Raw genomic sequence first — 15,835 nt, 5'->3', positions numbered from 1 at the left:
CACAAGAATATAGATAATGGAAGAGGACTGAAACAAAACAAAATTTGAGAGTTAGTAATTAGATAAACCAGTGGTGACAGACTTAGAAGTCACTAGAAGGTTGAATCTTAAGTCACTAGTGGGAAAAACCAAGGAGTAATCCAGTTTGTATGCCAGAATGTCCAGAAGATCTCATGAATTGGTGGCATCAGAAATCTTTGAAAGAGACAGTGAAGGTCATGCTTAAAACAGGAAGATTATTTGAAAATTCAATTAAGAAGCACTGAGAGAACCAAAAATATGCGACTAGGCAACTTCTCTTTCCCTATCCCAAGTGAATATTTAAAATTTATTTTCTGGAGAGGGTAGAAGAGTCTTTGGATGGTGAGTTTCAAATACAATTGGAAAGAAAGGCACAATACAAAAATCTGGTAGATTAATGTGTCCATTCAACATTTTGACACGCCCTTCTTCACACACACACACACACACACACACACACACACACACATCATTCACCTCTTAAATCACAGAATGCTGTCAGCTAGTTCGATAGCTGACATTCTCCGAATAAATGATTAAGGACTCTTTTATGCAGAATGTAAGGAGTCCAATAGAAGATATTTAAAGATAGTGTCATAATGGATCTCTCAACAAAACAATCAAGAGAAATTCCCTATAGTTAAGTCTCTGTAGGTATCAAGTACCACTAGCATCCATTCAGCTTTTTACTTAACTACCTATGAATATTAGCGGAGAAACAGAAATAACCTAACTTCTGAAGAAGTTCTCTAGCATAGAATCTAAGGTTAAACCAAATAGAATATGAAGGTTTTGAAGAAATAGGGTCTATATGAGCAGAAGAAAGTTTTAAATTTAATTTTAAATTAACAAAAATATGAATGTTCCCTAAAAGATATAAAACATGAACATGATGTTATTGAAAAAGAACAAAAAATTCCTCTTAGAAAATAAAAAAAAAGTCAATAAAAGGGTTTAAAGACAAATTTGAGGAAAACTTCCAGAAAGGAAGGGGAGAAGACAGATACAGGGAATAGAAAGAAGAGATTAAGTATTAATAGTAGCAGTAGTAATTAGAGGAGCAGTCCAGAAGGACCAGTCATTCTTAAAAATCTCATGGATAAAGTGAAGGGGAGAAAATCATCCATAATTTTTTTTTTTCTAAAGCAGAGGACAGGAGGTTCCATATTAAAATGACCCAAGAAATATCCAGAATAACTAATGAAAATAATTTCTTCCTTGTCAAATAATGACAAAAATCCTATAAACTCTAAGAATCTATATATATATATATTTTTAGCATAGGAAATATGGAAAAATAAGGTCAAATTCAAAGTATTACATTCAGAATATCTTTGGTCTTCAAAACATCTGGATTGTCACAGAGCCTTGCCCTCCAAATCTAATATAAATAGTTTCCTTACTAGAATTCTTTACCTATCCAAACTTTATCATGGAGTTTGAGGCACAGTATGAGGCATTTATGTAAGAAAGAGAGAATCCAAGTAAGAAAATAGTTTAATGAAATATATAGAATAATTCCTGGTAATATAAACATAAAATAGGTATCAACTTGTTCATATAGAGATTAGAATATTCTAATTATGAAAATTTAACTTCAGTTAGCTGAAATTGAATGCTTGATATATCTGAATATATTGGAAAGAGACTCAGACAATTGTCAAAGAGTTGAAGTTGTGTTTTTATTCAACATGAAATAAAAAAGAATCAAAATTATTAACTTCATAGAAATTAGAAACTTATGCAGAAAACAAAAGTTTATATATAATGCATAGCTTTACTAAGAATGCTAAGAATAGCATTTACAATAGTTATCATGTTTACACTGAATATTTCAACCAAAATTTTATGGAAAGAGTATGTTAGGAGAGGGATAGTTTGGAGTACTGAAAGAGAAGAAATATTTCTTTTCTATTGTGAGAGGGTAATTCATATGCCTTAAAAAAACAAAAATCAGGCAATAGTTATGTAAAAGAGGTAGATATCAAATGAATTATTTGAAAATAGACTTATAATGGCTTCAAAGTCAAAGTCATATACCATTTGACCTTGTTTTATATCTCTGACCTCATTTTTTTCCCAGTCTCCCTCTCAGTCAGTCCACTGGACTAAAGTGGACTCTTAGTATTCCAGGAATACTTGAGACATTCTGTGCTTTAGGGTCTTTGCATTTGCAGTTTACTTTCCTGGAATGTATTCCCCCAAAATATTCTTATGGCTAGTTCCTTTGTCTCCTTTAGTGAGATCTTAACTCAGATGTCACCATCTCAGTGAGACCTTCCCGACCTAACATATAATAAAATTCTCTATGTCCCATGAAACTTCTTATTTCCCTTCTTTACTTTGTATTTCTCTTTAACATTTATTATCTAGTATTACCTAATAATATCTAAATATTATCTTATTTGTGATCTGTATCCCCTCTCGACTACTGCTCACAAGTTTAGGTCATAAGCTCCCTGAGGGAAGGGAGGTATATATTGTTTGCTGCTGTATCCCCAGTGCCTCAGCCAATGTATGGCATATAATAGGTGCTTAATAAGCAAGTGCCATTAGAAAATATTAATGAATGAATAAATGGAAAAAGAATTTATAGCCTACATTTAAAAGTCACTTCTAAATGTACATAATGGCAAAATAAAATAATGAACAAAGTGCCATTTTTTAAAACTAAAATAAAGATTATGTTTTTAGTACATGTAAATTCCTTATGTTTTAATCAAATATCCCACATATATTGTATAAGAAAAAATTATTGGGGAAAAGAAATTAAATATAATTATTGATGTTCTCCTGTGTGAGTTCATGTGACTTGCTTTAATATTTCAAAAAGTTTGGGAAGAAGAGGTCTGAGATTTGAGCTATTTTCCCATCTGACATTTTTTGTGAGACTCCATTTCATTAATAGTTTCATTATGCAGAAGGAAGTTATTGTCATTCAGAAACAGTTTGGAGATATATGCCATTATAGAGTTTGCATGCATAAATAAGCATATTGTTAATAATCAATGGCAATTAGCACACAATGCACTTCCTCTTAAATTTAATTATATGCTTGATTAAGAGTGTTTGGGTACTTAATTAAAATAAGGTCCAATGATACTTAATTCTCACTTATATTCATATTATAATTCTAATAACTCCAGTACTCACTCAATCCATGCATAGCTCCTATTAATTTGAATCACAAGTATGCATGCTCACTGAATAAAGCCTGAAATGCAATTGGATAGGTCACATTAGGAAAAATTGTCTGCAGTCTAACAGTACAGAATGAAGAGTCTAGCGCAGACAATTGAACAGAGATAACTGTCGTAATTGGTTTCAATTAGTTTTTCATAGCTCTGGTGAAGCAATTTCTATTGTATACCTTGAGCTATAACTAGTAACAAAACTAGTTAGCATGATTAGTAGATATCAATGCTTAAAAAGGTAAAACACATTCTAAATGTTAAGATCTCAGTGCAGATAAATGAATTGAATAACAATGTAAGTGCATTGTTGGGAAACCTTTGCCTTTGGTAAGTGTGATGTGCTTTGAATGGAATTAAATCAGACATGTTCAGTGAACTCAAGCATCATAAGTACATATTTTCTGAGGAAAATGTGTTCATGTACAAACAGCCATCTTTTCAGTAAGAAAGAAATGACCATTAAATGAATGTGGTGATATCAAGAAACTCACAACATAGTTAAAATCATAGTGAGTTCCTATTAATTTGCTTTAGTAACCCAAATAAATTTTGGTAATGCCTGTGGTACTAAAGAAGAAACTGAAGTGTTAAAAGCCTCATTGGCCTAGTAAGTGACAAAGATAGGATTCAAAGACAGGTTTATTTGATTTCATTACTGCAGCTTTTTCACTATATTTCCTTTTCTAATGATAAAGTCAACTACAGGAATGCAAATCAACTGCAACAAGCTTCTTATTTGTTTTGTTTTCTTCCACCCTTTCAGAGCTATTCCTGTTAGAGGGGAAAGGTTGAGCATTACTCTGGAGGAGTAAAGTAGTCAGGATTCATTGTACTTCTTTTCATCCAGGAAACTATCAAGGCCCCAGTTGCCTCTTCCCCACCAGTCCCACCCCCAACAAAGATTATTTTCTTTTACTTTTCATCAATATGAGTTTCAAAATTTTTTTCCTCAAAGAAGTTGATATCCCAAACAGATTTGAAATAATTTGGATTTCTCACAGTTTCCTAACTTTCCAGTTCTTCTTTGAATTAAACTAATTCTTTAACCATTAAAAATATTGAAAGCCCAGTATGTCTGAATTGAAGAGTTTGCAGTTTTAATTATGTACTCAAAAAACATACCTGTTTTGATTATGGTCACAAGTAATTGAATGGACAGTGTTTACACATTAAGAGATAGATTACAATGTAGAATTTAAAAAGAAAAAGAAAATAAAAAATGGCAGAATTAAATGTTTTAAGACATTTGAGTAAGTGATAAATGAATATAATAGAAAATAAAAACTTTTGGTTCCAAAGCAAAGGTGATCACCATGGGCAGGAGTGTTTGGAAAAGCTTTATGAAGAAAGTAGAAATTGGCTTAAATCTCAAAGTATAGAAACATTTGGACAGACGGAGAAAAAATAGGAGATATTTATAATGGTGTAAAGTAAACCTTTGAAGCAAGAATACATATGACATATTGAGAGACAGTGACTTTGACTGAAATAGAACATGTGACTAGACAAGCATAGGGAGATTTAGAAGAAGTATAAATGAGTATGGTTGAGGAAGATCTTGATCATCAAGTGGAAGATTGGATTTTTTCTGTAAGCAGACTTGGAAGGCTTGTATAAGGGTGTTTTGAAAGGATTAACCTATAAGACTTAAATAAAGTAAAGAGGAGATTCCTAAATATTGGGCAGCATGATCAGATAAACCTATCAATCTCCATTTCACTCTTTTTCTATATGAAAATGTTAAAAAAGCAAGCAAAACCATATATATAGATGGCATAAAATACCAATCATTTATTTAGTTCATGATTCTGCTGGCTGGCAACTTTGTCTGGCTGCAGCTTTTCAGCTCTGTTAGACGAGGCTGAGCTCATTTGTGGGTCTGTGGTCAGCTGTCAGGTCTGCTAGAGACTTGCTGGGCAAAACTACATGTCTAAAACTCTCTTACACTAGATGTAAATTAAGTTCTACCAACTATATGTGCCTGTGTGAGACTAAAACATGAAGTTTAGGCATGGGCCTACAGATTCTGGCTATTGATTTCATTATCAAAGTTGCAATTTTACTACAGCCACTTTCCAGCATTTTCCAGCTTCCTGTGGATAAAATACAGTGGTCATATTTGTTGCCTCTTGCTACCACTTCTTGATCCTTGAGTTGTAATTGCAAGTGACTCTTTTCCAGTCTCTTACTGTTCAGAGGCGGTGGAGAGGTGGCAATGATTCCAGGTAAACTTACTTCCAGTGGTGACACCAACATAGTGTTGCTGAGAGTCCAAACTCATTCTGCTCACCACACAACAGGCCAATAAATCGGCAGATGAGGTGTTGGGGCAAGGAATAGTGACTTTATTCAGAAAGCTGGCAGATCGAGAGGATGGCAAACTAATGTCTTGGAGAGCCATCCTGCTCTAGTCAGAATACAGGCCCCTTTTATACAAAAAAACAAGGGAGGGGGTGTGGTTGATTGTTGCAATCTTCTTGCTGCAGGCAGTCTTTGTTCTTGCAGTCATCCCATTGGGATGGTGTCCCTGTAAATCTCCCACAAAAAAAGGTTATTCTCTACTACAGTAGTAGTCTCCTTATTGGGCTAGATCTGTATTAAGACATCCACCCTACAATTTCTTCCTAGAAACTATATTAAGTCCCTTTTGCTTAAAAATGTTTTTTTCATTTCTGGCATTGATGAAATATTTGTGCTAGAAGTAGTGGATTAAATGAAAGCCTAAAATGGTCTGTTACTATTTTGTGGTCAGGAGTGATAGTGAGGAAACCTATTATGAATTGGAAGCCTGGTGCCTTTTCTAAATTATGGCAGCTGTGGTGAAGTAACTTTTATGATAATCTTGAAGACAGACTACTAGAACTTTAGCTCAAAAAGCTCAAAAGGATTAGATTTAAAAAAAAAAAAAAAACAACAAAAAACTGTCAAGGTGTGTGACCTGTTCCTGGATGGCTTTGACAAGAGTTTACAACAAAGATGAGAGCTCAGCCACATATTGGCCAGTTTTCAAGGAGACATCAAAGAAAACAGTCTGAAGAAAATAGAGTGTAAAATTCTGGTGATTTATAGGTGGAAAAAGCCAACTGCTTCTGTACAGCAAGGGATAAGAAGGCTTATCAGAGTCTCCTATTAAATTTCTTAGTCAAAAGATAAAAGGCAGCCCTAGAGCAACGATCAGCTAAAGAATGTTTCATTTTTGCACAAGCTTATTGCTTCTGATCAATGCAAGGTAGTCTCAATTAAAAAGAGAATGAGAGAGATGGTTAAAGCAGGTTGGGAGTGGGTGGAGCGTGTTCACTGGCACATGAAAATAACTGGAAGCAAGTAAACTGATTCTTAAGAAGTTTTTAGAGGGAGTTTTAGCCAAATAAACCCTAGAAGTCATGTGCAAAACTCTTTGGTTGTTCAATCCTTAAGGCAATTTTCAAGCACCAAATCTGCATTAACAGATGTAGGATATAAGAGTTGTGTACCCCAAGGACAGTCTACTCTCCCACACCTACTTCAAATTTTGCCACAGAGAATTTGGACAAGGAAGAACTGTTCAACAGGAAATTCCAGGGGGCAAAAGAAGACACAGGACAAAGGAGCACCCTCTCAAGAACAGAAACAGGGTCTTCCAATGGGATATATTTATTTCCGATGACTATGGAATATTCCCCTTTCTTTCCTTATCCACATGGGGATATTTATTTTGACTGTCCATTTTCTGCTCTAATAGGTCACTAAATCCATGAGGCGCTACAATAGGTCACTAAGTCCATGAGGCACTAGAGTTGGCCTTAGTGGAAAAACAAAACAAAACAAACAAAAACTGGCTGTGCATCTCTCAGAAACCTAGAATTTGCTTGTCAAACATACATCAAACAATATATCACATAATGTGCTTAGTTTCTGATACACAAAGATGTGAATTAGAGCCCCTGTTTCAAGATGGTCATAATCTAGTAAGGAAACAAATGTAAAGAAATAAATTTTATTTTATTATGTATACTGAAATAAAAGTCCATGAGGACATGGTAAAGTAAATGATTCAAAATATCCACAAAATGTTTCCTCAAACTGAAGCCTCCAAATGAATTCTCAAATACATCTACATCCTATGTGAATGAAATGGTTCAGTATCTGTAATAAAAGAACATTTTGTACCACTAAAGTTGAAAAATGTATTAGTTAAGTGCTTTCAAGTTTCAGGATGAGAGATACTAGGTGTTTTAACTTGATGTTACACTTTCTTAAATTATTTTTAATCATCTGGGAAATAAAACCCTGAGATTAATTTTCTGTAAGAAGCACAAACAACTTGATTTTACTTCCCTTAGTAGATATAATTTTACGATGTTTTAAAGCATTGTTAATTGATCTCAGCAGGATCATGCTTCATCTATTTGACTGAATAATTATGCAATTCTGTAGTCATGGTATCCGTTATTCTTTCATTTGATTTTCATTGCAATTTTCAAGGCCATGCTTTCTTTGAAATTTTGCTAAATATCTTGCCTTTCACAATTATTCATGTGCTCCTAACAAATTGGAAGTATTTTTTAGAGTCAGGTTTGTTTTAATATGTTTATTAGTATAAATCACTCTTCTTTTTCTAAATTGAATAGTAGAGTTTTACTGAATTTTTCCAGGGAAAACATGACTCAGTTCTCTTATAATCCTTTATGTATACTCTTTTTCAGGATTCAAATTGTATTTTAAACTTTTTTTCCTTTAACTTACTGGGATTTTGTTAGGCTGCAATGCATCAAAGATACCTTTTTGTAATCACTGTGCCTGGCATGGTGCTTGATATATGACACCAAGCAATAGATGAAAGAATGAATGAATCAGTGACAATTTGTGGATTTGCTTATACAGATCTTCTACCAAGAGTTGAGATTACACCTTGAACAATTAACATTTAACAATATTGACTGAAGAAAAAATACACAGCCTGTAAGTTGAGAATTATGTTTTATTCAGGAGTCATACTGAGGACTTAAGCCTGGGACAGCCTTTCAGATAGCTCTGAGGGACTGTTCCAAAGAGGTAAGGAAGGATCCAGGATTTATAGGAGTTCTTGAGGAAAACAAAATCACAAACAGGTAGTGGGGACATCAAAAGATTACTGTTAATTAAAGAAAAAGAAGACATCTCAAATGAATGATTTTAGCACTTTTCTATGGATTAGGAAGATGCAGGAGCCTGGACTTATTGAAATCATTCCTTTGATGTGCACTTCAGCTACCTAGGGCCCGTATCCTGTTTTCTCTGTCCTGAATTCCCTCAGGCTGCACAGTTCAGGGCAGCTGCAGTGGCAGATGTCTTGTAGGCTGCAATATCCTCTGTTTACTGATATGACAGGCAACATTTTTCAGCCATAGTGAAGACAGGACCCTACCTTTAGTAGATCATAACTTAATCACACCTAATTTAGATGTCTCAAATGAAAAATTGATTATAATAATAATAAAGTTACAATATGTTGAACAATAATGTTTGCCCTGTAGTGAATGCTGGCTCAGCATATAAATGACTTGTATATATTGTTTTATGTAATCATATCAACAGCCCTGTAAAGTTGATATTCTCATATCCAAATAGTATGCATATATTATTTTGGCTACTTATCTTTTAAGAATTAATTTTGGTGATCCTATTTAATATAGTTACTCATATTAAGTTGAATTAGTATTAAATTAGTAAAAACACAGTACGTATTATACATATAATGAAAATCTCTGCTCAGTTATTTATTTAGGATAGATTCCAATTATTTATTCTCATTTTTTTCCCTTCTGAAGAGCTTATAGAGATACTAATCTCTTTCTCTCAAAAAAAAAAATTAATGACAGAATAGTTTCCCTTTTTATTCAGGACCTATGCATAGTATATGTATTTACTGCATGAACCTATGAACCTATTTTTGGCCAACCCTTTTGGAATTTTTTTTTTTTCTAATTTAGTTTCTACCCTACCACATCCATTAAACCTGTCTTCATTGTATTTTCAAGTCTAATAAGTATTATAGTACTTTGAATCATATATTTTAAAATTTTGACTATTCTTGCTAATCTCCTTTTTTTCCCCCTAGCTAAGTCTTTATCCTGTTTCTAAACCTTACTTCATCAGAAAATTTGTTCAAGACTTCCTTTTAATTAGGACTAATTAAGTTTTCTCAATTATATACTTTCATGTTAGCCTATATGTTTCCTTTATCCCTCTTAGTACTTTATAATTAGTATTCTGTAGTCATTTATTTCCCTGGTCCCCATCAAGTTATAAACTTTATGAAGACAAGGCTATGTCTGTTATTTGCAAAACTATACCCTCAAAATATTGCCCATGATAGCTACTTAATAAACACTGGTTGAATGAATATCTGCTTTTCATGGGCAACAATATGCAATTGTGAAATGATCTAAGACTTTTATGTTAGAGACATATAGCCTTGAACCACAAGTCTACTATTTATTATTTGGGTGACCTTGGGAAAGTTACTTAACCTGAGTCTCAGTTGCCCTTTTTGTACAATGTGGGAAATCATATATGGTGTTGGGTATTTTGTGAGATGTAAGGTGGGAAAATGAATGCTTAAAACAGAGTATGGTTCAGAACTGATTTTAACAACTAAGGCTATTACCTTTCTCAAACTGTAAACTAGAAGAACGCAAGTAAAGTGGTGTTACCTTAACTGGTACACATCACAGAGCAATGTTAATGGTAACCCTCAAGGACTTCTGATGAATAAATTAATTGTGTTACTTATAAAGTAATTTATTCTTATGTTTTCTTTTAACTAATATAGACAAATGTTACTGAACTCTAACCTCTATAACACAATTGGATTTTTGTTCATCTTGGATCTCTTAAAGTAATTTTTGCTGTATAACAATCCTTTACACTTTATGTTGCCAAATCACTTTTATGTTATTTATTGATAACTTCAATATCTCTGAGAAGGCAAATAAGAAAACATATTTCCAGGAAAAAAAAACAAATAAATTTTAATTTTACTCAATCCATTTGGTGTGGATACAGCAGTGAAATTACATAAAGAATCTCTGACATTTTCAGAGACATATTTTGTGTGTAAAGTCTTCAGACTCATTTTCCAGTACTGATATTCTCAATTCACTAAACTGCTCACCCTAAGTATTTTAGTTTTGTCTTACAAACATGATCTTGTGGCATAATTCCAAGAGTAAATTCAAATAAAGCTGCAGTACATAGGGAGTTTCTTTATTAGTCTTTGCATTAAAAAGTTTGATCAATGCTCAATCAACAGCTGATGAAAATAATTTTGTATTACTCTCCCCTAACATACTCCAGTCCCATTTTAATCTTTGCACTATGGAATATTACATGAGAATTTATCAGATTCTGTATTTTTACTTTAATTATCTAAACCTTTTGATTGATGTATTAATGTAATCTCTTGGTGAAGAAAGATAGCTGAATCTATTTGGCAATTCTGTTTTTAGATTTAATCATCTGCTTCAGAAGCACATTGAAGTGACAAGCACAGTGTGGCTATCTTGCATATACATTTGATAAATTACGTGAGCATTCTTCATTTTATTGCTTAAATCTCTATTTTCTTTAAGAATGATTTTATAATAAACAAAATCACTACTTATTGCAAATACCTTGTATATTAGCAATTAGTTTATAATCTGTATCACTGAACATGACCTACCATGTGTATCTTCATTTTCCCCTGAAATTCAAACTCTTGATAGCTGGTAGAAATAGTGTTTAAAAATTAGTCTATCTTAGCTAGTTCCAAAACTCTTATAGAAATTAAAAAGCTAATTTAATTAAAAATTTAAATATGCAGCACTATTTATTTTAAAAAATCAAGACTAAAAGATGAATGTTCAATCAGAACATAGCATTTTTTGATGCTATATCAAATAGGGTTATATAATTCTCCTAGTTAATAACATGTTTTTCTTGGCTCTGATCTTAAAATGGACATAGGCAGCTTAGAGAGAAGTCCAGAATTAAAGGTTTGGGAGAGGATGAAGAATAGAATTCATGAACAATGGCTATAGAATTGGGATATATTAAACCTGAATGTGAAACACTTAGTAACTGTCTTCACGGGTTACTCAGTATACAGAGGATGATGGGTAGTTGTTATTTATGAAGGTCAAAGAACAGGGCAAATGAAACAGGAATTTCCTGAGCGTGAGAACCAGACATATTTTGGAATTATCTCCTTTGAGTTTTATTTTGAAGCAGCCTGATTTCTTATCTATCTTCTGGTTTAGAAATAAGTCAGCCACAAGGCAAGGGATAGATTAGGTAATCTATTAAAATTCCAACCAGTGTTGTTATGATTCACTTCATAAATTTTCCATTTTTGCTTTAGATTCTTTTTTTCTGGGCTATGTTCATTTGTTCATTTAAATAAAAGTTAAATCTGAGTATAACAACTATTTAGAGCTTTCTTCTTTCTTTCCTTTTATTCCTATACCTAACTGTTTGCTGTGAAATAATTTGGAAACTGCTTTTCCCCCTAGGTATATAATTTCATGATAATTGAAGTCCTGACCTTAATTATTTCTTATGGGGTGAGAGGGAAACGAGTGGATTGATTCTAAGGCCACAAGTGGTAGTTTCATTAAAAGTATTTTCTTTTTGGTTACTATATTCAAGAGATTGAATTCTTATTCATTTTATCTAAACTTATTAATCTCACCATCTCTTGCCTCAAACATCTCATCTATTAATCAAATGAATTTTCCAAAAAATTAACTATTTCAAAATAAACTGTTCATTTCAAAAGTATTTTGTAAAGAACTGCTCAAAGTTTACAGACAATAAATATGTTTTAAATTTTGCTGAAAATGAACCTGTGGAATATACCTTGGAGAAATAGTAAAGTGAAATATTAGAGCTCATTAACCTTGATTACTGTTATTTCATGTATTTTACAAATATTGGTTTATAATACATCATTTATGCTGAGGAAGCTTAAGGAATGGCCTATTATTTAGAGAAATCATTGACATTTAATTAATATTAGTTAAGTTCTTTACTTTCCTAGGTTTGAGGATCTAAAATAACTGTTTCAAGGTAAAATTAAATACTTTATTTCTAATGTATGTAGTGCAAGTTCTAGGAATCCTCAATACAATTTTCATTGATCAAACTGACCTCATTTGAACTTTATCATTGACTTTTTTCCTTTTAGTGTCATTGAAAAATTAAACAAAAAAAGAGTCCACTTAAACACTCTTGAAAGTACTTGAAGCATATTATGGATAAGAATATAAAATTTCAGCTTTGTATATTGCACTAAGTATCAATAAATGATCACTGCTTTTGGACAGTTGCATCTACATTTTACAAAGCATTTAAAAATTTTGATATTTTTACTTAATATTGTCCTTTATATTTTCAGTATTAGAATAGTTTATAATTATTTGTTTTAAAATAAAATGATATCACATGGAACTTAAATAGGATGAATATCAAGGCAAAATGGAAACATACTTTATTTTTGCATTGTAATTATTTTTTAGCTTTTATTTTGCAGTAATTTCAGACTTTTAGGTAAATTGTGAAAACAGTACAGAGTTCCTATATACGTACTCTTATCCAGCTTCCCTTAATATTAACTGCTATGTAACCATAGCATAACTGTCAACACTAGGAAATTAACATTTGTATAATACTATTAGCTGAACCGTAGACTTTACTCAAAGTGGAATACCTTTTAGCCCATTCATATTCATTCTTTACTGTATTTCTATTGATTATTATTTGTAGTATAAAAATAATATAATGTAAAGGTAATATAATAGAAAATTTAGAAAATAATGTAAGAAAATATAATTTTCCCCTAAATTCATTAAGTTCTGTAGCTTCTGCTATTTCTATATATTTTCTATTTTTCTCACTTACAGTGAAATTGTATTTTTCTTTGAAATGAATATTACTTAAAAAATCTCTTATATTTGTATATTACAAACTTTTAAGCAGTAAATAATAAAATAACAAGGCAACAGGTGAAATATTCCAATATATCAGTCATTTTCCAGTTATTCTGCATACTGATCTAATTAAAACTTTACAACTGTATGTACTTATTGTTATAATTCTCATTATATTTTCAACGTTACACAAGTATTAGAGCTTGAATTCTAGCCCAAGCATTCTAACTTCAAATATGTCCATTTTTCACTGCACTGTATTTTTCTTAAATTAAAAAACAATTCCACCCCAAATGTGTATTTTTCAGATGAATAATCATGGTTTAGGGTTAAGTAGGAACATCAGAGTAATGGGGAGCATACTAATAAAACTTGATTTGCATATTACCATGTTAGTACAGTGTAACTTCGAAGAAGACATGTAAATAGTGTTGATCTATTTTAACTATCTGTAAAATATGAGTAATACTACTTTAAAAAATTGGTGCAAAACTTAAATAATATAAAATATATAAATTTTTCTAACATAAAGAATAACAACTAACACCTATTAGGTAAAAATTAGTTCCTTTCCTATACTTCTCCTTTTGTGTATTTGAAATAGAAGATGTTTCCACTTTTCTGTAAAGCTTCTTAAAAGGAAAAATGACATTTGTATATACATATAATTTTATAAATCTAAAATACTAAAATATATTTTAAAATAACTGTAAACTCTCCTTTTTTCCCTCTTCTATAGAACTGCAGAGTAGCTCTTGTGGAAACCCAGGAGTTCCACCCAAAGGTGTATTATATGGTACAAGGTTTGACGTTGGGGACAAGATCCGCTACAGCTGTGTAACTGGATATATCCTCGATGGCCACCCTCAACTCAACTGTATAGCCAATTCAGTTAATACAGCCTCATGGGATTTTCCTGTTCCGATCTGTAAAGGTAAAAAGTTTATTTTTTATGTTGACTGAATGTTTAACACAATGAAAATATTTTAAAAGTAAGGTTTGTAATCAGACATTATATTTGCAAGACATGCTTGGTGTTTGTTTTATAAAATCTGAAGCTTAAAAAATGTGTATATATATAAAACACATACACTATATGACAGATTAAGAAAAATATTTGCTGAGAAAAGACAATGTTATTTGTGAAATGACACAGTGGAATACATTTCTATATTTATACATGCATTATATATAGAGATATGTCTTCATATTTATGTTAGAAAACATGGAGTTTATGATATTTACAAGTTTAATTAGTCTGTCAAAGTCATGATTTTGTTTTCATTTTGAAATATTGACTGAATCTATGGATCTTTTAAAGATTTCTCTAGAGGATTTAGCATGGGAATTTGTGAAATTCAGAATTCTATATAGTTTATTATCGATATTGGGAAGGATCATTTGTATTTTGAGGACAACATAATATACTAATGTAGACAAAGTTTCAAAGTACATAGCCTGGAAGATAGAACATGTTCAACATTAACTGAATTCATGGATGAATCTTTTTTTTATAAATTCATGCATGAATCTTGCCCACAGAAATTCTGTAGACTGGGCTTTCTTTTCTAACAAGCAAAAGACAAATGAGTTTTATTTCGTTCTTTTGGCATGTGTTTCTGTAATTCCTCTACAAATGGTAGGAATGTCTAACTACTCATCCAAATTACTATGTAGCTTCCTCTTAAACACGTAGCTGTAAATGCATGCTGGAGAGACCCCTAGAAATCAGAGATAGTTGATTTTTTTTCCAGCTTTGACAATTATCATATGTTACCTCAGGCAAATCTTGTCAACTCTTTGTGATTCATTTATCTCATTTAACCAAGGAGGAAAGAAGCCCAACTGTTCCATTTCTTAAATAAATTAGCCTGTACCTGCCACTTAGTAATATATTAGCCCCATGTTGGCTTTCTTTTAATGTTAGCTCTCTCTGCTGCTCCTGCCATTTCTTTTGTTGTTGTTGTTGTTGTTGTTAATTTTTCTCCTACTTTATTTATTATTTATTTATTTAAACAATATTGAGGTAGCATTAGCTTATAACATTGGCTTATTATATAAGTTTTATGTTCACAGCATTATGATTTGACTTCTGTATGAACTATAGCCTGTTCACCACTAAAAGTACAGTTTTCGTTCTTCACCATACAGTTGATTCCCTTTACCCATTTTAACCCCCTTCCCCTCGGGTAACCACTAATCTGTTCTCTGTAGCTATGTGTTTGTTTTGTTCTGTTCATTTATTATTTAATTACATTTAATTTTTTTTTACATATGATTGAAATTGTATGGTATTTTTCTTTCTTCATCTGGCTTAACTCACTTCGCATAATACTTCCAAGATCCATCCATCTTGTCTCAGATGGCAAGATTTTGTTCTTTTTTATAGATGAGTAATATTTCATTGATGATAAATACCATATCACCTATATCCATTTATCTGTCTTTGCTCACTTAGGTTGTTTCCACATCTTGGCTATTGTAAATAATGCTGCCATGAACATAGGGGTTCATATATAATTTTTAGTTACTGTTTTTCTATTTTGTGGATAAATACCCAGAAGTGGTATAGCTGACTCACATGGTAATTCTATTCTTAATTTTTTGAGGATCCTCCATACTGTTTTCCATAATGGTTGTATCAATTAACATTTCAACCAACAGTGTATGAGGGTTCCCTTTTCTCTCCGT

At 31.9% G+C, this 15,835-nt stretch overlaps 1 protein-coding gene across 1 annotated transcript in view; it reads left to right on the top strand.

Annotated features, from left to right (window-relative positions):
* LOC135321359 (adenylate cyclase type 1-like) overlaps positions 1-15,835 on the top strand; it is an 82,955-nt gene that overhangs the window by 48,779 nt on the left and 18,341 nt on the right. The window contains exon 2 of the mRNA XM_064486355.1: positions 13,884-14,078. Coding sequence (XP_064342425.1) covers positions 13,884-14,078 — 195 coding nt within the window. The remainder of the gene's footprint in view (positions 1-13,883; positions 14,079-15,835) is intronic.

The sequence above is a fragment of the Camelus dromedarius genome, chromosome 5 (genome assembly GCF_036321535.1).
Source record: "Camelus dromedarius isolate mCamDro1 chromosome 5, mCamDro1.pat, whole genome shotgun sequence".
NCBI classification, from domain to species: Eukaryota; Metazoa; Chordata; class Mammalia; order Artiodactyla; family Camelidae; genus Camelus; species Camelus dromedarius.
This window is presented reverse-complemented; position numbering and strand designations above follow the sequence as displayed.